The sequence below is a fragment of the Mus pahari genome, chromosome 1 (genome assembly GCF_900095145.1).
Source record: "Mus pahari chromosome 1, PAHARI_EIJ_v1.1, whole genome shotgun sequence".
NCBI classification, from domain to species: Eukaryota; Metazoa; Chordata; class Mammalia; order Rodentia; family Muridae; genus Mus; species Mus pahari.
In genome coordinates this window covers 68,448,643-68,468,301 of record NC_034590.1, presented here as the reverse complement: position 1 = coordinate 68,468,301, position 19,659 = coordinate 68,448,643, and the positions used below count along the sequence as shown (strand labels likewise).

Sequence of the window (19,659 nt, the reverse complement as noted above, 5' to 3'; positions counted from 1 at the left end):
TCTGTAGACCAGGCTGGCCTCGAACTCAGAAATCTGCCTGCCTCTGCCTCCCAAATGCTGGGATTAAAGGCGTGCGCCACCACCGCCCAGCTGTCACCAGAGTTTCTATGAAGATTAATCCCACTTTTAAAACTTACTTTATATAAGCTAGGTTTAATAAGAAAACACCTTGACAGCATCTAGCAGAAAACAACCATTTCTGTATAATATAAAAGTAAATGACCTTGTTTCTTTGGAACTCAATTCTGCACTACAATGTATATCTCAACACTTTTAATCCCATCACACATCTTCCCCAAATTAATTCTTTATATGTCTAAAAATAGACATCTCCTTAAATTATCCTATATCAACTCTATTCCTACTCAATTAGTGTTCCTCCCACAAGGAGTTCATTGTACTAAACATTTTTCTTTTCATGTTTGGGATCAGCATTTAACTATATTCTCAGTATAAACTAATCAGGATCAAGTGAAATTATACCTCACATTATTTTGTGAACCAAATAGATATTAAGTATACATATCATAAGTATGTATTGTTAGTGATGCTTAAAATGCAGGCTTTATACATATGGTGCAAGTACCCTTCTCTAAACTACATCCCTACCCCCAACCCAAGAATACCATTTAGGGAGAATGTGCTGGGCATCAAATCCATGTCCTCCACTTGTTAGGCAAGCACTCCTCTAATTAAGTGTATCCCTAGATCAAGTAATTTCTCTTGTCTGTCTTGAGATAGGGACTTTCTACAAAGCCTGGATCTCCTTGTACTCTCACTACGTAAATGAGGCAGGCTTCAAACTCATAAAGAGCTGCTTGTCTCTGCTGGGATTAAAAGCATGTGCTACCATGTAGCTGAAGTGGTATCTTCTTGAGGAAGCCAAAATACACTTTTCATATTTAACATTCACAAAATGAAAGGCTTAGCTGGCAAGTCAGTTCACAACATTTACCAGTAGTAGTTCATTCAGTTACAAGCTAGTTAAAACACCATGTCACAAGCATCTCATAATAAGTATGAATATTCCCAGTAAGAAATCTGAAGAAAGCTAATGTTATCCAGAAAACATACACTATACAACTAGGACTAATCTTTACAAAGCAAGGGATGTCATAGGAGCCCGAGATCCAGCCAGGGATGCTAGCTAAGCTACTTACCACCCTCCTACCTTCAACTTCTTACTGTACAAGTCTGTATACAATGTAAACTGACCACGTGTCCACCACGTGTTTAAAAACTAGGTTAGCAGATATCAGTCAGTGAACTCAAATGTTTCTGCATGGTCTCAAACATTTCTGCATTATGTGGTCAGAATTACTGAGTATACCGATTAAGGGTAACACAACAGGGCCTGGTAGTCCATGCCTTTTAATGTCATCAGGAGGCAAAGGCAGACAGTCTCCGAGTTCAAGGCTAGCCAGGAATATATAGTGAGAGACAGTCTCCAAAAACAACTACCACCACCACCAACCCCCCCCCCCAAAAAAAACAACAAACAAAAATTCATAAAGGCTAAAAACAACCTGCTATTTCATTAAATAAAGCCCTATTGCTAACATGGAAAAACTGCTTGGGCACTTTTATGAGCACTGGGTTCTAAACACTGACTGTAGACATAGCATTTAAGAATCTGTTTAGTTTTGGAACTTGTTATTTTGGTTCTGTCTGATTTTTCATTTTCTTTTGAGACAAGGTCTCATACAGCCTAGGCTGGCTTTAACCTCTCTGTGTAGCCGAGGATAACCCGGAATGTCTGATCTTCCAGCTTCCACCTAGGGTTATGGGAATGTGCCCCTAGGACTGTTCGTGTAAAACTGAAGACTGAACTCGAGGTTTTATATATGTAAGGAAACACTCTGTGAACTGCTACAATCCTAGCAGTTTGTTCTTGTTTTTTGAAGCCAGAGCAACTAGAAATAAAGCCAGTCATGGCTGAAAGGGGGTGAGACACACTGTGTGAATTTTACCCATCTGTTGATAATTTTTTTTTAAGAAAGATACAAAATTTTAGTGTTTAGAATTAGAAGTTTATAAAACCAAGTTGTAACTGGGGGGAAACACAGGTTTGTGCTGTGGCTCTATACTACACAACCCGGAGGACCCAAGTTCAATCCCTAGAATCTACATAAAGGTGGAAAGAGAGAACCAATTCCCCTAAATTATCCTATGTAAGCTGTGTCACATGCATGTGACATGCACATACAAGTTTAAATTTGTTTAATGTGATATGTTCTTTTTTTTTTTTTTTTAAGTAGGCAGCAAAGAGCAAATGTTTACTGAGCATGCAAGATGGTCTTAGCATACTCTCCCCTAGGGGAAGAATTACTACCTTAACATAAGGCTGGGAAGATGGCTCAGTGGGTAAAGTGCTGCCAGGAAAATATGAGGACCAGAGCAGAACCAGAAACCACATAAATGCCCATGGGCATGGCAGCCCACCTGAAATTCCAGCACGCCGGAGGCAGAGGAGACAGGGATCTGTAACACAAGGGGGCTAGCCATACTAAGAGAGCTCTGATTTCAAGTGAGAGACTTTGCCTCAATGAAGAAGGTGGAGGGTAGCTGAGGAAGACTTCCAGCGTCAGCCAAACACATGTGCACAGTGTACTCACACACATGCAAACACATATGCATACCAACAGAGACATATGCAAGAGCTAAATGAAACACAAAAAAATTTTAAAGGTAAAGAAGTAACGTTTCTCTATGTAGTTTAAAAAAAAAAAAAAAAAAAAAGAACCCAGATTCAAATATACCAACTAGGTTAAAAAAGAAAAAAACTCACATCATGGACATATTTAACAGTGTGCATGTGAAAATTGTTTTAACAAAGTAAGCATTTGCAATAGTAAACATAATTTCTCTGTTAAATTTTCTTGATCTACAAAGCAGAAGAAAATACTTTCATTTGAAACAGTACACTTGGCAGTAGAACATCATGAAGAGAGCCTGCATTCACAAAGGACAAGAGGGAGAAAATGTTATTTCAGGGGTAGGTTGCTTACCTTCATTTAGAAACTCAGCTAAAAAGAGAACCATGCCAGGCACTGTTGGCCCAGTCTTTAATCCCAGAACTCAGGAGGCACAGAGTACAGGATCTCTGTGAGTTCGAGGCCAGTCTGGACTACAAAGCCAGTTCTAGGACAGCCTGTCTTGAAAAACCAAAACCAAATCAAACCAAAACAACAGCAAAAGAGAAGCAGGTATTATACCTGCTAATAATACCCAATGAATTCATTCAGCTCATACTTATCTTTAGAGAATGGAAAAAAGTTGAGCTTTACTAATCAAATGAATGTTAACAATGAATTAGTAATCACTAATAAAAATATACTAAAAATAAAGATGGGGTAAAACCAGGTAAGAGTGCATGTCAAAGCAGCTATTTACACCAAGAAGTTAGACGAGGTTTCCCTATTTTATCATGCCACTCAAATTCCAACATTATTACATAACATGGCTATTGATATTTATAAATAATGAAATTGCAAAATAGAAAATTAAAAACACAAAAATTTTCTGCAATGGTCCAGTATCATTGATCTATTTTTAAAAAGCAAAACAAATTAATTTCAAGGTATTTAACTGTCAGTACAAATGAGAAATAAAAAACAAAAATATTTTAAAAATATAACACAAAAGCACAATGTTCTCCAGAACTCCAAGAAAAATCTGTACCGATGAATTGGTCAAACTGAAATAGGAAAAGGAGAACCAAACAATGCTTTGATATACATATATATCTAAGAATATGTTCTTCACACATAGAACTTATATTTTAATATTCAGATCACAACATCTTGGGAACAAAGTATATGTCTTAATATGACTGGAAATGGTATTTATATTTATTTGGCAAATATTAAGTACCTACTATGGACACTGTGCTGAGTACTAGATTAGCCTTAGAAAATTTGGCAATTCCCACTAAGCAAAAGACCATTCTGGCATCACAAATCAAAGAAAGCAGATCATAAAAAAAGATTCCAATAAAGGTACCTGACAATGCACTTCCAAGAAGAGCCATCCTGATCATCTTGTTCTTCTATGTACATTCTCACATTGTGGTCTTGATCCAACTGGTACCAATACATGAGGCCATCTTTGTCTCGCCCAATTGGCTGGAGACGCATAGTATCAGCATCCTCCTCATTAATTATATTCTTGAATTTAAGATTGTCATCAAACTGACACTCACAGAGATACTGAAAAACAGTTATACTGTGGATTAAAATACTGTGCACACATTTCTCAAATAAATATGACACACTTTCAAGACTGATTCAGGGACAGAGCCAAGAGGCCACACAGTTCAATTTGTTTTGTACTACTCTTTTATCTTAGTACATAGAATCCGCTTAATCAGCTTCAAAAGGGAAATTGAAAGGTAACATTTTAACTTTATACCAATGTAGAGTTTTAATATATATATGTAACATGTATGTATAGTTTAACTTATACACAAATCAAATTATATTACAAAACTGAGTTTATTATGTGCACTAAAAACTCCCCAATTACCATTGTTTAATACTGTATTTAAATGTTCACTTATATTTTAAAACTATTAATATAGTTGGTAAATAAAAATCACATTCATTTATGATCTAAACAATGTAGAATGATTAATTCAAGCATACTTTGTGATAAGAACACTTAAAATCTGCTAACAATTTTCAACTATGTAATTATAATCACCTTAACAACAATAAATCACCCAACTACTTGAAACTTTGTAAGTTTACCCAAAAATCTCTCCAATCTAATTGTCACCCTACTAACTGGAGTTAAACACTGTTGTATTGACTCTTTAATTAAAGTGAGAACACAGTGTAATTTCTTTATGTGCCTGGCTTAACACAACTTAACACAATGTCTTCTTAATGTAAACGTGTCTTAAATTACATTTTTACTTATTTTTACATGTGTGCCCACAGCTTGCATGTGTAGGTCAGAGGACAACTTGTAGGAACAGGTTCTCTCCTTCTGGAGGCCCAGAATTAAACTCAGGTCTTCAGACTTGAGAGACTTCAGAGGGTAGCTGATTTTACCCACTGGCCATATCACCAGCACGTTTTCTTAGAGACTGCAAATGCACTTCTTAATCACTAAGATCTATCAATATTATGATTACTGCTGTAGTGCACATGAGAAGTCAAGTGTGGATATGAGAGCCATGCTTTTGTTTTTGCTGGTTTATTTATTTGCTTTAATGTTGATTTCATTTCCGTAGGATGTATAGCCAACGGTAGGAGTGCTGAATCATTGGACCATTCCATTTAAACATTTTTGGCCAACTGTCACCCATTTTGTTTCTAAGCAGTATTTTAAAGAATCCTAATCTTTCTTTTACTCTGAAGGCTGATATAGGAGGACCCCTTGAGCCTAAGCGTTTAAGACAAGTCTTTGCAAAACAGAAAAATCCAGGTTCAACCAAATAAAACCCAAGGACAAATTTGGACACACTACAAATATAAATGCTAAGTGGACAGGGTACCTCAGAAGGACTGCTGTAAGCATCTTGTAGACTTTTCATGTGAGCTAAAATTGCAACTAATATATAACAATAGAATAACAGCTACTCTAGCCTTATCTTATCTCATATATATACTACATATTAAGAATTGCTTAGCTAGGCAGTGGTAGCACATGCCTTTAATTCCAGCACTCCTTAGGCAGAAGCAGTTGTACCTCTGAGTTCAAGGCTAGCCTGGTCTACAGAGACAGCCAGAGCTACATAAAAAACCCAGGCTCAGAAACAAGCAAACAAAAGAACAACAAGCAAACAAACAAAAGCATCACCAACCCCTAAGGGCGTATAAATAAGGTATTACCAAAGAAGCGCTACGAAATCTCAAGCAATGAAAATCTTACTCCTTTTTTCACTATTAGCTTCTTCTGTTACACTGACCACTTGGTTAGTAACAAAAGAAACAAAAGAAAACTCAAACTTGAAAGTAACCCTATATTGAGATAACCCACTTTAATCAAATACTTTTGATTACATGAAGGTGTTTTAGCAACACGATGACACGCCCTTACTTATCTGGAAAACAATGAGGACTTCAAATGTATTAAGTAAGTACATCATCAACAGTCTGTAAGGTACGGTGACTGATGAAGGTGGCAGCAGAAACAATAAAGAAAACAATCAAAGCACCCGCTTCCCTATTCTGTTACTGTGTCTCTAATCAGAAACAACTAAAGATAGACTGGAAAGGCAACCCTTAAAAATAGGAAAGACAAGACTTGACTTTTATGTGTGTGCTGTGCATATGCACGTTTTTGCATGTGTGTGGGTGTTCCCACACATGGAGACCAGTGATTAATGTAGGGCAGGTCTTTGTAGACCATTCTTGATTTTTTATTCAGACAGGTCCCTCGCTGACTCCAGAGCACGAGGCTTTGTTTGCCTGGCATACCTATCCAGCTTGCCTTCCAAGGGCTGGGATTATAGGCAGACTTACACCACATGGCTTTGTAGAGGTTCTGGAAATGTGACATCTGTTCCCTATGCCTGCCAGGCAAGGACTCTACCTGCAAAACCATTCCTTAGCCCTGAACAGACTTTTTATCACTGAAAAACAAGAAAAAAAAAAAAATGAAAGAACCTATTGTCTTTTAGTCATAGAATGTCTGCCTTCCCTCACTGCTTTTTGTTGGGCTATAGGAAACAGCCCAGGAGGCCTCAAACCCAGGGCCGACCTGAGTCAGCCCCCCAAGTGCTCAGATTACAAGTGTGGATACCCATAACTTCAAAGTGTTTTTATTACCTATATTTGCTCACTCCGTGGGGGCATTTGCATGCCTCAGCACACACATGAAGACAGAGGACAGTTTTGCAGACTTATTTCTCTTTCTACCATGGAGATCCCAGGAACCCAAACTCAGGTTGTCAGACTTAGTGGCAAATACTTTTACCCACTGAACTATTTTTCAGACCCATGGTTTTCTTTACTTTGTAATTTAGGCATCAGAGTAAACTTTTAAATTAAAACTACTGCAACCAATAATACATGCATTACCTTTAAGAGTGCTAGTTTGCACTCAACACTCATTTCAAGATAGCCTTTCTTCTCCATCTCCCATGCCCAGGTACTGTTAAACTCTTGGCAGATCTGTAACAGAAAATTAATAGCTCAATATATGAAAATGATTTTTGTTGGTATTTATTATACTTTGGATTTGGAATGGCACCCAAAGGCTTAGGTGTTGAAAGCTTATTAGTTTAGTAGGTGGGGGCTAGCTACACAAGCAGGTCACTGAAGGTCTATTATTGTCCCTGTTTATTGTGCCCACTTTGCTTCTAGGAGTGCATGGGATGAAGAGCACTGCTGTACCACATACTCCTTGAAATGATGCTCTACCTTACCACAGGCCCAGGGACAGAAAGCCAAGACTGTGCGCACTCAAATCTCTGAAACCATGAGCCAAAATAAATGCTTCCCTGTTTAGGATGGTTTTCTTAGCCATTTTGTCATCGCAATATGAAGTTGAATAGTAATAAACATTGGTTGTTTTCTATGATTATGTTGTGTTCTTATTAATACATATATAGAGAAAAGAATTCAGAAATGACAGGCAACTCCAATTCCAATCTACATTGCATACTACTTAGATCCATCAGAAATATTTACTAATGCCTGTAACAACTTAAGGAAGAATCTCTGGGGGTGGAGAAATGGCTCAATGGTTAAGAACACTTGCTACTCTTGAAGAGACCCCAGTTCAGTTCCCAGCACTCACACAATGGCTTGCAAACATCCATGACTCCAGTCCAGAAAGATCCGATGCCCTCTTCTGACCTTGGAGGGCACCAGGTACACGCATGGTACACATACATATATATATAGGCAAAACACATATAAAATAAACATACATATAAAAAGTAAATAAATCTAAAAACAGTAACAATGACGTGAAAAAATAATTTCTCTTGCTTTTTATCTGTTCAACAATTTTGTATTTTGTGGGTACAATTTTTCCATGAGAATAATTATTTGATAATTTTTCAAAAGGAAGGCATGGGGGACAGCTTGTTCATGTTATCACTAGACAGAAGTTCAAAACCATGTCAAATTCTACAGATATATTCAATAGAAGCTCTCTTCAAATCAGTGTCTTTATTATCAGTACAGTATAAATTCCACTGCTAGGCATTTTTACAACTCCTATAACAGGTTTTAACTTAAATGTTTCAGAATTCTTTTCCTACTTAAGCCAAATCAGAGCCACTGTTAACAGACTGAAGAGAAAACATGTGGAAATGTTCCACTCAAAAGTCAGTGCAAATCTAGGTGTGGGGTCATGCCTGCCATCTGCACAGAGGTGGAGTGAGAAGGACAACAAGGTTCAGACATGCCTGGGGTGAACAGTGACACCTTGTCTCACATAACACAAAGAGTGGAGTAAGCTCTCTTCCCAGAAAAAACTCTTTCTTAGTAGATTCTTTTATAAGAAGCTAGGAAAGATTCATGTGCTAAATTCCAGAGGGACATGACTTCTCAGACCATGTGACTATGTTTGTTTTCAGCAATAAAAGGGTGATGATGAAGAGGAAGATGATGACGATCTTGGAGGCTGGTAAGTACATAAAACATTATGCCATGTATCTGTCAATGTCATGGAGTTTTATTGTTATTGTAACAACTATTAAAATGAGGGCTAAAGTAGTAGAAGCAAAACAAGAAGAGGAATTGTTCTGGAACCTGGGCATTGGTTAAAGTAGAGATTTGAAAGAAACAGACAGGAGACAAGAGAGAATGATTCAGCAGCCCTCTTAATCCAGGAATAGAACTAGGATGGACTTCTGGAAGTGGTACACTTTCCCAGCTGTCCCTAGTGCCATCTTTTAACTAGTTTAAAAAAAAAAAAAATCAGAGGTCAATATAAGGCAAACAATATGACCAAGAATTATGTAGAAAATGGTAAAAGCCTCACAAAAAGGATAAATACCCCATTTCCTAGAATTTCACAAAACTCCCTCTAATTAACAGCACATTTTTTGTATATATGTGTGTGTGTTTGCGTGTGTGCCCATGCATGAGCTCATAAAACAAAGCAAATAAAAACCTAAGGGGTACCATTTAGTGAAAAGTGTACATGACATAGGGTACACATGAATTGACTGTATATATCAAAAGCTAAAGTGGCAGGATGTGAACAGGTGTATCACACCAACAAGACCAGTCCTAGATTGTCAAGTAGTATAGCTATAAGCTGTTAGCTTCCCAAATAATGAGCATTAGTTACCACTTTACTTAGCAACTCTTAAGAATTTATATAGGAAAAATAAAACATAAAATAAGAGCAATATTGTTCCCAGTAGATAAAAGGTAGAAGCAACTCAAGTGTCAACAGAAAAACATAATACAACAGATCCACATAGTGAAATTGCATATAGCCATTATCAAGGAATGAAGCACAGATGGACATAGGGCTCAGCTTTATAGCATGGGAAGGCCTTAGGGTATAGATCTCAACCTGTGGGTCATGACCCCTTTGGGAGGTCAGAAGACCCTTCACAGGGGTCACTTAAGACCATCAGAAAATTGATATTTACATTATTAACAATAGCAAAATTACAGTTATGAAGTAGCAATGAAAATAATTTTATGGTTGGGGTCACCACAACATGAGGAACTGTATTAAAGGGTTGCAGCATTATGAAGGTTGGGAACCACTGCCTTAGACCTATCCCCAGTATCCACCCCACAAGGAAAGGGAAAATAACAACCAAGCAAAGCAATAACAACAAAATACGTGGCTGCCTGGATGAATTGGAAAACATGCTAATGCAAGAAACCACACAAAAGAATATCTACTACAAGATCCTATTGATTCTAGGGTTCTCAGAATGTCTAACATGTTGAAATTTAAGTTTGGAGACAGAAAACAGATTAGCAGTCAGCAGATGTGAAGAAGAGTGCTGTCAGTGTCACAGAATCTAGACTTATCAGGACATGCCTGTGTCAGATCATCTTGGTTATAGAAATCAAGGTGGGAAGACTCGCCTACTGTAGGCGGCACCATTCCCTAGCTGGGATCCTAGCCTAGATAAATGGAGAAAGAAAACTGAGCCTCAGAAGGCAATCACTGGATGCAATGGAAGCAGCTGACTCAAGCTCCTGCTGCCTTGACTTCACCATCATGATAAACTTGTACCTCAAACTGAAATCCACAATAAACCTTTTCTCCTTTAAGCTGCTTGTCAGTATTTTATCACAGCAACAGGAAAGCAACTGAGACAGCTGGAGAGATGGGGTAAACAAGCAGGAAGTATGACCTAATGGGTATGGTTTTCACTTTTGAGTGGAAAAAAGTTTCGAAATTAAGATAGGTTATAAACTCCTTGCAAATATATAAAAACAAATACAAAAATAAACAAAACAAGACAAAAAACACAATTGTTTATTTTAAAAGTATTAATTTTGTTATTTTGAGACAAGGGTTCAAGTAGCACACACTGACCTCAAATTCACAATGTAGCTGAGGCTGTCTTTGCACTCCTTGTACCTCTGCCTCTCAAACACTTGGATTACACATGTGTGCCACCTCACCTGGGAAAGTGCCAAGTTTATGAAATGTAGAAAAACATCTCAAATCTTAGATTGGATTGTGTTGTTATCCACAGCAAGGAAATGGGCAAAAAGGGATAATAAGCTGTTAAAAAATATATTTCAAATACTACCAATAGAAGTCAGCTGCCATCAAGGGAGATGTGGATACAGAATACACTGAAAATGATAAATCTAGTTCCATATTTGCATATGTTTTAAAATTATGCTTCACCAGAACTGAGCTATGACAATCTCTGCCTGTTTTAGAAACATCAGTTGTTCAGGAGATCTGAAGCAAATACCAGAGCCCCAATAGTGACAAGCTCTCACTTAGTACAGGGAAGGCAAAGATAAGGGAAGGGGATTGTAGCGTATTCCAGTTGATGGAGTGCTTGCTTAGTAGGCATGAAGTCCTGGGTTCCACCTCCAGCACTGCATAAGTCAGATGTGGTGCACACTTGTAACCCTAGCACTGGCAGGCAGAGGCAAGAGGTCTGAGAGAAAGTTCAACATCATCTTACACAGCCAGTCTGAGAACAGCCTGGGATACATGGCACCCTGTCTCAAGCCAAGGCAACCAACCAATGAGAACAAAAGAAATGGTTCTGTACCAAGAAATAAAACTGATCAACCAATCCATCAATAGATAATCTACAGATACAAGACTACAGAACCGAAATACCAATACAACCAATGGAGGAAGAGTGACCTAACAAAGGGTTTCTTCAGGTGGTGGCATTTGTGAATCAGTGGCATTGTGATCAAAAAGATTGGCCAGACTGTATAAAAATTGCTTTTCCTTATTTGTGAGAGTACATATGTATGTGCGCACACACATGTATGCACACAAGTCACACGTGTGTGAGAAAAAGACAGAGATAGGAGAGCTCCAAGTCATATGATGTGACCTATGTTGGCACCCATACAATAATGGCACAGGCACACACACACACACACACACACACACACACACACACACAAATTTTGTTTTAACTGATCCTTTGTAGCCTTCTTTTATGCCCCATTTCACTAATTACTGCCCTGATTTTTATCACTTTTTTTTCTGTCTACTGATTGAGGGTTTAACTTACATGAAAGTTTAAAATCACATAGCTTGAGTTTCAAATCTTGCCTCTCCCTACCAGCAGGGTGATTTTGTTGAGTCAATCACCTGTTCGACTTGGACTTGCAGGTTCTTCTTCTGTAAATGGAGGTTTGGGGCAAATAAAAGACAAGGAATGTGCCAATCACATACTCGCTGTGTCATGCCTCCATTATATATATGCAAACCTGAAAAGAATTCTAGAAAGCCATAAGAAGAATCAATTAGAACACAAGAAGGAGTTAAAAGAGCTAGTAAAAAAAATAGTATGCTAATAAATCTTCAAAATGTAGGTAAGTATTGTTTACCAACACTAGCTTCAGTCATGTGTATGGAACAGGTTTAAGAGGTAAATATAATTGTTAGTGATAGATTCATTTTAATTTCCCATTTTTATTTTCTGGGGATTAAGCATATATTTTGCTGAACCACTTCTAATGTTATGTCTAATATCATAGTAAATTTTGAATCTAATAGCCTATATTAATATGACAACAGATTTCACTATGTTTTTATACATTTATATAATGTATATTTTTATATTTTTTTATCTTTCTTTTTTTCTGTTTTATTTTATGCATATGAGTATTTTTCCTCAAGAATACTTGTGTGCCATATCTATGCAGTGCCCATGAAGGTCAAATAAAATGGTGTCAGATGCCCTGGAATTGGAGCTACAGACAGTTTTGAGCAACTATGTGATGCTAGGAACCAATCTTGGGTCCTCCAAAAGAGCAGCAAGTGCTCTTCTTAATGGCTGGGCTACCTCTCCAACCCCCAACTAAATTTATACTCATTGCTTTACTCTAGCTTGGGCAAGTTACTGTGATTGAATTCACCTCTCCATAATCCTCTTCTACGCCCCTTCCATTCTGCCAATCCTCTGCTCTTCCCAACCAGTCTTACCTCTGAGAGTAATCATGTCGTTACAGATGATATTATCTGTGTTTGTGTGTGTGTGCACAAGTGTGCACATGCACTACAGCATGCATCTTAAGGTCAAAGGACAACTTTCAGGAGTCAGTTTTCTCCTTCAACCAGATCACCGGACTTGGTGATAACCATCTGCACCCTCTCTGGCTCTTACTGGTACCAACAGTGAAAATGTTGAAGCTAAGGTTCTTGCTAAATCTGGAGAAACCCATTGCATTAAATTTCCTTGAGCAGGTTATATTATATATATATATATATATATATATATATATATATATATATATATATATATATATGTTTCTTTTATGTATAATAAATATTTAAAATAAAATTTACCATTTTAACCTTTTTAACTGCATAACCCACAATTATTATTAAGGATTTTGAGTACCCATTACTACTTTTCACTTTCTACACATTTCTTGGGCCAGGAAAAAGCTCAGTTAGAAAAGCGTCAGCTCTGAAAGCATGAACTGTGTCAGATACCTGGCACCCATGTCAAAGCCAGGTGTGCGTATAAGCCCAGTGCTGAAAAGGCATATTGGCAGTGAGAGACTACTTAAAATTCTTTAACCATGCAGGGCTTGGTGGCGCACACCTTTAATCCCAGTACTCGGAAGGCAGAGGCAGATGGATTTCTGAGTTTGAGGCCAGCCTGGTCTACAGAGTGAGTTCCAGGACAGAGAAACCCTGTCTCAAAAAAAAAAAACAAAAACAAAAAACAACAAAAAAAAAAAGCACAAAAAAAAAAAAAAAAAACCAAAATTCTTTAACCATAAAATTCTCCTCTCATGTTATAGGACCTGGGGTAAGCTTGTCATCTACTTTAAGAGACAGTCTCATGAAACCAAGACTGACTTCAAAATTACTATGTAACCTAACGGAGGAAAACCTGAACTGATCCTCCTGCCTCTTCCCAAGTACTACAGGAGTGTACCACCACATCTGGTTTATTCAGTGTTCCAAACCAGAACTTCATATATCCTATGCGCCCTTCTACTGGCTGAGCTACATCGTAAACACCCAGAGATCTATTGCTGAATGAGTGTCTTTTCTTAGTTGAGTTTTAAGAGCGCACCCCAAGCTTTAATGTTTTAAAGCTTTCTTTTACATAGTGACGTCTGTCTACGTGTATGTGAATCATGTGTATGCCGACTGCCTGTGGAGGTTAGAAGAGGATGTCAGATCCCCGGAAACTGAATTGGATGGTTATAAGACACCATGCAGGTACCCGAAATCAAATCTAGGTCGTTTTTGTGAATGCTGAGTGCATGTCAAAGCCTGACTGAGGTTGTTGCTAGGAATTATCCTGAACTAAGCTTATGCAGGGTCTCTCAATCAAATCCAGAGCCTGCTGATATGGCTAGGATGATGAGCCAGCTTGATCTAGGAATTCTGTCACCACTCACCAAGGCCAGAATTACAGGCAGGCAGCCACAACCACCTTTCTGGGGATTCTGGGGAGCTAGACAAAGGTCTTCAAACTTGCTGGGTAGTACTTAACCACTGATCCATCTCCTGAGCACCTAGGAATTGTTTTGCTTTTTGGGTGGGTATTTATTTTTATTTTATTTGGTGTTTTGCCACATAAAATATGGCACAGATGTCTGTGTGAGGGTGCCAGATCCTCTGGAACTACAGTTATAGATAGCTGAGAGCTGCCATGTGGGTGCTGGGAACTGAACCTGGGTCCTCTACAAGAGCAGTCAGTGCTCTTAACATTAAGCCATCATCTTTCCAGCCCAGGAGTTCTAAATATATTCTGGATAATAAACTTTCAGGGTTGCACTTACATAATTTGCAGCATGAACTACCTTATTCTACAGGCTCTTCTCATTTTCTTTATAATGTCCTTTAATGTACAAAAGATTTTAATCTGATAAATCTATCTAGTCTTTCCTGTTGTTGCCTATACTTTTAGTGTCATATCTGGAAATATACAGTTTAAATGTAAGATCACAAAGATTTCCTCTAAGAGTTTTACAGATTTAGGTCTTACATTACTGAATCATTCTGAGTTACTTTGTATCTGTGGTATTAAGTAGGATGCATTCTTCCAAATACTGACAGTCTATTGCAATACCTTTTGAGTGTTAATGAGAGATAATAATCAAGTGACCATAACAAGGTGCTGCAAACTTCCAATAACCAAATGGGAGAAACAATACTGACGTCACCTACAGGAGCACTCTTGTTATAGGAAAATTTCCCAGCTATAACATGACTCGCTATGGGAAAGTATATTAGGTACGATATTATAAAAGAGCCATTGAGCCATCTGAAATCACACAGGAGTTCTATGGAAATCTAAAGAAAGTACAATGTGCCAATACTATATCCACAAGCATAAATAATATAGATCAAATTCAAGTACATTGTGAAGAAATAAATGCTACAGAAGGGAAAAAAAATGTTATCTAAAGTTATGGTGCTCTTTCTTTGGTAAGTTAGTGTTACATACACACTATTGGGTTCCAGCAACAATATGCTGAGGACATTCATACAGTTTCCTTTAATAATAATTACATTTCATTTTTTGGAATTAAGAGACTCAGCTGTTTTCTTATTACAAATCCAGAGTTCTTTCTGATATTAATATGTGTAATACTAAAATATTCCCTAAAAGTTCATGTATGTGAACACTTGGTTCTCACCTGAAGGAACTGTGTGAAACTTTTGGGACATGTTCTGTTTCTTGGTCCAGCTAGAAGACTAGCCAGTCTTCCGCTCCTGCGAACAATAACTGAGCTACTACCTTGCCTTCCTTAAATGATGGGCTCGAGCCCCCTGAAATGTCAGCCAAAACTTCCCTTAGGTTACTTCTACTGGGTGTGGTCTCACAGTGATGAGGCAAGTCTCACAGTGATGAGGCAAGTCTCACAGTGATGAGGCACAATCACATGAACAAAGAATAAACAGTGTTCTTGAAGGTTCCAAGCATAAGCGGATGCTTTGCACTGTGAGCACTGTGTGCTCACTGGACTGGGCACTCATGCTGGAGCACTGACAAACCTGGCTTCACTGGTTGCTTTGCACCTTCTACCTGTCCTTCAGAGCACCATGGGAAGTCAGCTGTATATGACCTGGGATGCAGTGCTGAACTAAATGGCATTACCTACACAACAGCATAGTGCCAAAAGTAAGCTCTCAAACCCAGCAGCAATTATCTTACTGTGGAAAAGTACAGTTCCTGAAAAGATGCTGTCCTGGCTAGGAACAAGAACCCTCAGAAGAAACATCTGTGTCTGCAGAAACTGACTGACTGACCCATCGGTACTTCAGTACTGAGGAGAGACTAGAATTTGGTAGGGTCATAGGCTAACTACTTTCTCTTGGGCTAGTGTTTCCCTTCTCGAACAGCCATTCCTTACCCCAATCTGTATCTGAATTAACACCTCAAGATAACAAATAAAAAACTCCTAGGAACTGTTACCTATCAGATCACTGGCTTCTACCAGTCAAGAGCTAAGAATGCTATCAGATGGCACCTTGGGCCTATAAAATAGCTCACCCTTCTCGCTGTACACAGCACTCTGGTGTACCCACCAGTGTATTTTAACATTACTTTGAATTATGCCATTCTTTATATAAAACTATAAAAACCCTGTGAAACCATGTTGGAACATGAAATTTGGAGTAACCTAAATCTGTATTCTGGGCTATGGCCACTCACAATGGCTCCAGAACAAGCTATCTCTTAATTTTCCTTAAAATTTCCTGTATAGAAGTCAAAGAGCTGTGGTTTTTACATTGACAATGGGAATGTAAAAATGGTCTAATGACTATGAAAAGGCATTCAGTAGTTTCTCAAAAGGTTAAACAAAGAAATAATTATATGACCCTTTCACTTCTGGGTATAAAACACATAAATGTAAATATATGTTCATACAAAATGGTGTATACAACATTATTCCCTCCAAAGTGAGAAAAGCTCAAAAAATAAGTCTTATTTCACTTTGGAGAAATATATCTCATTTTACTTTGGAAAAATATATCTTATTTCACTTTGGAGAAATATATATAACATCCAATTCTTATCAAATATAATCAAATTATCAAATGATGAAAAATGTCCATGGTGAATTTATAATTGATGACAGATTCCAGAGAATACACGAGCCAGGGCTACAAGTGTAACTCAGTGATTGTGCACCTGTGTCGTGAACAAACCTTGCTGGTTCCCAGTACAAGAGATGTGCAGGGTGGGGAGCAGGAAGTGTGGGAGGAGGAGGAAGGTAATGGAGCATGGCATTTTCTGAAATTATTTTGATCTTGTGTTACCAAATTTATTTACTTTCGAAAGATGTCTCTGTTATTAAGGACTGAGTACCAAAAACTGTCTTTTATCTTCCCTCTCTTTTTGTTGTTGTTTTTTGAGACAAAGGCTCATTAAATAGCCCACGCTGGCCTAGAACTCATAATCCTCATGCCTCAGCATCCCCACTGCTAGGATTACAACCATGAGGTTACATCTTGTTGATTCCATTGTTACTGGTCTATAGGCATGCCCCAGAACACAGACAGAGGTCAGAGGTCAATTCATGGGAGTTGAGTCTCCATTTCCACTATGTGAGTCCTAGGCCACAGTCAGGATCGCCATGCTGGCTGTCAAGGACCTTATCCACTAAAGCATCTTACTTGCCCAAATTGAGTTATTTTCTACTTCATGATCTTTCATGTATAAAAGTCTGTAAGTAAAATAATTTACTTATTATTTATTTGTTCATTGCCTAAGAAGCACAATTGTGGCATAACACTTCTTGAAATCAAATGTCTTAAAAATCAACAATTACATTCAATGTGATAAACTTTCTTTTTCTTTAAAAAATTAACTAGCTGGGCAGTGGTGGTGTACACCTTTAATCGCAGCATTTAGGAAACAGAGTCAGGGGATCTCTGAGTTTGAGGCAACTCTGGTCTACAGAGTGAGTTTCGGGATAGCCAGGACTACAAAGACAAACCCTGTCTCAAAACAAACAAGCAAGCAAGCAAACAAACAAACAAAAAAACATAATAATCAATCAATCATGCAAAATATACAAAAAGATCACAGAATCTAATAAAAAATAGCAATAAGAAATTGTCATCTGCTTGTCTTTTTTTTTTTAATATTTATTTATTATTATACATAAGTACACTGTAGCTGACGTCAGACACACCAGAAGAGGGTGTCAGATCTCATCACGGGTGGTTGTGAGCCACCATGTGGTTGCTGGGATTTGAACTCAGGACCTTTGGAAGAGCAGTGAATGCTCTTACCCGCTGAGCCATCTCACCAGCCCCCCATCTGCTTGTCTTAACTGACTTACTTATTTAGTTTTTTTCTAGGCAGGGTTTCTTTGTGCACCTGACTATCCTGGAACTAAACTCTGTAGACCAGGATAGCCTCAAACTCAGAGATTCACCTAGCTTCCCACGTGATACAATTAAAGGTGTGAACCACCATACCTAGCCTGGACAGCTTCTTCTAAAATCGCTTTCCCAGTTACTTTTGAAGGAACACAGCAATCGGAAAGTAAGATGCACAGATGCTAAACTTAGTATAGTGACATTTGTCACCTACCATCAAGATTATCTAAAATCATTAACAACCAAAGGAAACAGAAGAGTTGCATGGATATATGAGATTCAATGACAAGTTTCTTTGCGGATTGCCAAGTGAAAGCCATGTGACTCTTGAGGACAAGGCTTATCCAACCAAGGAGCCAAGGTCCTACAGAATGTCTAGCTTAAATTTAGTTCACCACTTTCATTTTTTTTTTTTAAGATTTATTTATTTATTATATGTAAGTACACTGTAGCTGTCTTCAGACACTCCAGAAGAGGGAGTCAGATCTTGTTACGGATGGTTGTGAGCCACCATGTGGTTGCTGGGTTTTGAACTCTGGACCTTCGGAAGAGCAGTCGGGTGCTCTTACCCACTAAGCCATCTCTCCAGCCCACCACTTTCATTTTTAGAAGGATAATTCGACCTTAAAAGTAAAAAGTTACAAGATTCCATTTGTGGGTTCTCTTCCACTCTAGATAACACTGGGCAATATATATATGTTAGCCAGTCTAAGAGAAGAAACAAAAACAAATGCCGTAGAGACGCTGAGTTTCTGGGTACCTCTCCTATTATAACTTATTGAGATGTGTTAATTCTACTACCTTCCACAAAGGGAAAGGGAAGGGGTGGGGAGAGGAGGAGGAAGAAGGGGAAGAAAAACAGTTCTCACACCCAAACCCCAATGCAGGTCTCTTCACTATTCATTGGGCCTATCACACTATGTCTACATCACAGATCACAGCCTCTTTGCGACATTCTCTCTTGGTGCCTTATTAAGTGCACTGAGACTAAGGTACTGGCAATCTCTGAACAAATCTTTACTCCCTCTGTAGGTCTTAGTGTAGCTGTTTTAGAGACACTAAGAAGACACAGCAAGTAGGTGGCAGCAGTGTGGTTTGCTGAGTCTATGCTGAGGAAGGAAGGAAGGAAGTGCCATACACTTAACATGCTCTGTATTTAAACAGAATTTCTTTTTTAAAGATTTATTTATTATTGTATGTAGTTACACTGTAGCTGTCTTTAAACACACCAGAAGAGGGCGTCAGATCTCATTACGGATGGTTGTGAGCCACCATGCGCTTGCTGGGATTTGAACTCAGGACTTTGGAAGAACAGTCAGTGCTCTTAACCATCTCTCCAGCCCTTAAACAGAATTTTTAATTTAATGATATCCTATCACTCAGTAACACATACTACAGCACCAATACAGGAAAACAATAAAGAACAAAGAAAGGTAAAAGTGTTACCACAGAACTAGTTAATGACTGCAAAGAAATAAATTTTTAAAAAACCCTGAAATTTTCTAAGTGACAGTTTAACCTAATGTCACTGCTTAAAAGATGAGAAGAAACAAACATTCAAAAGGCAATCTACTGAGCCGGGCCTGGTGGCGCAGGCCTTTAATCCCAGCACTCGGGAGGAGGCAGAGGCAGGCGGATTTCTGAGTTCGAGGCCAGCCTGGTCTACCAAGTGAGTTCCAGGACAGCCAGAGCTATACAGAGAAACCCTGTCTC

At 38.3% G+C, this 19,659-nt stretch overlaps 1 protein-coding gene across 1 annotated transcript in view; it reads right to left on the bottom strand.

The window, feature by feature from the left end:
* The window catches only part of Rsf1 (remodeling and spacing factor 1), a 108,803-nt gene that overhangs the window by 46,340 nt on the left and 42,804 nt on the right, over nt 1-19,659 (bottom strand). Inside the window, exons 3-4 of the mRNA XM_021202042.2 lie at nt 7,029-7,121; nt 4,003-4,208 (exon numbers count right to left, since the gene is read on the bottom strand). Of these exons, the coding sequence (XP_021057701.1) occupies nt 4,003-4,208; nt 7,029-7,121 (299 nt within the window). The remainder of the gene's footprint in view (nt 1-4,002; nt 4,209-7,028; nt 7,122-19,659) is intronic.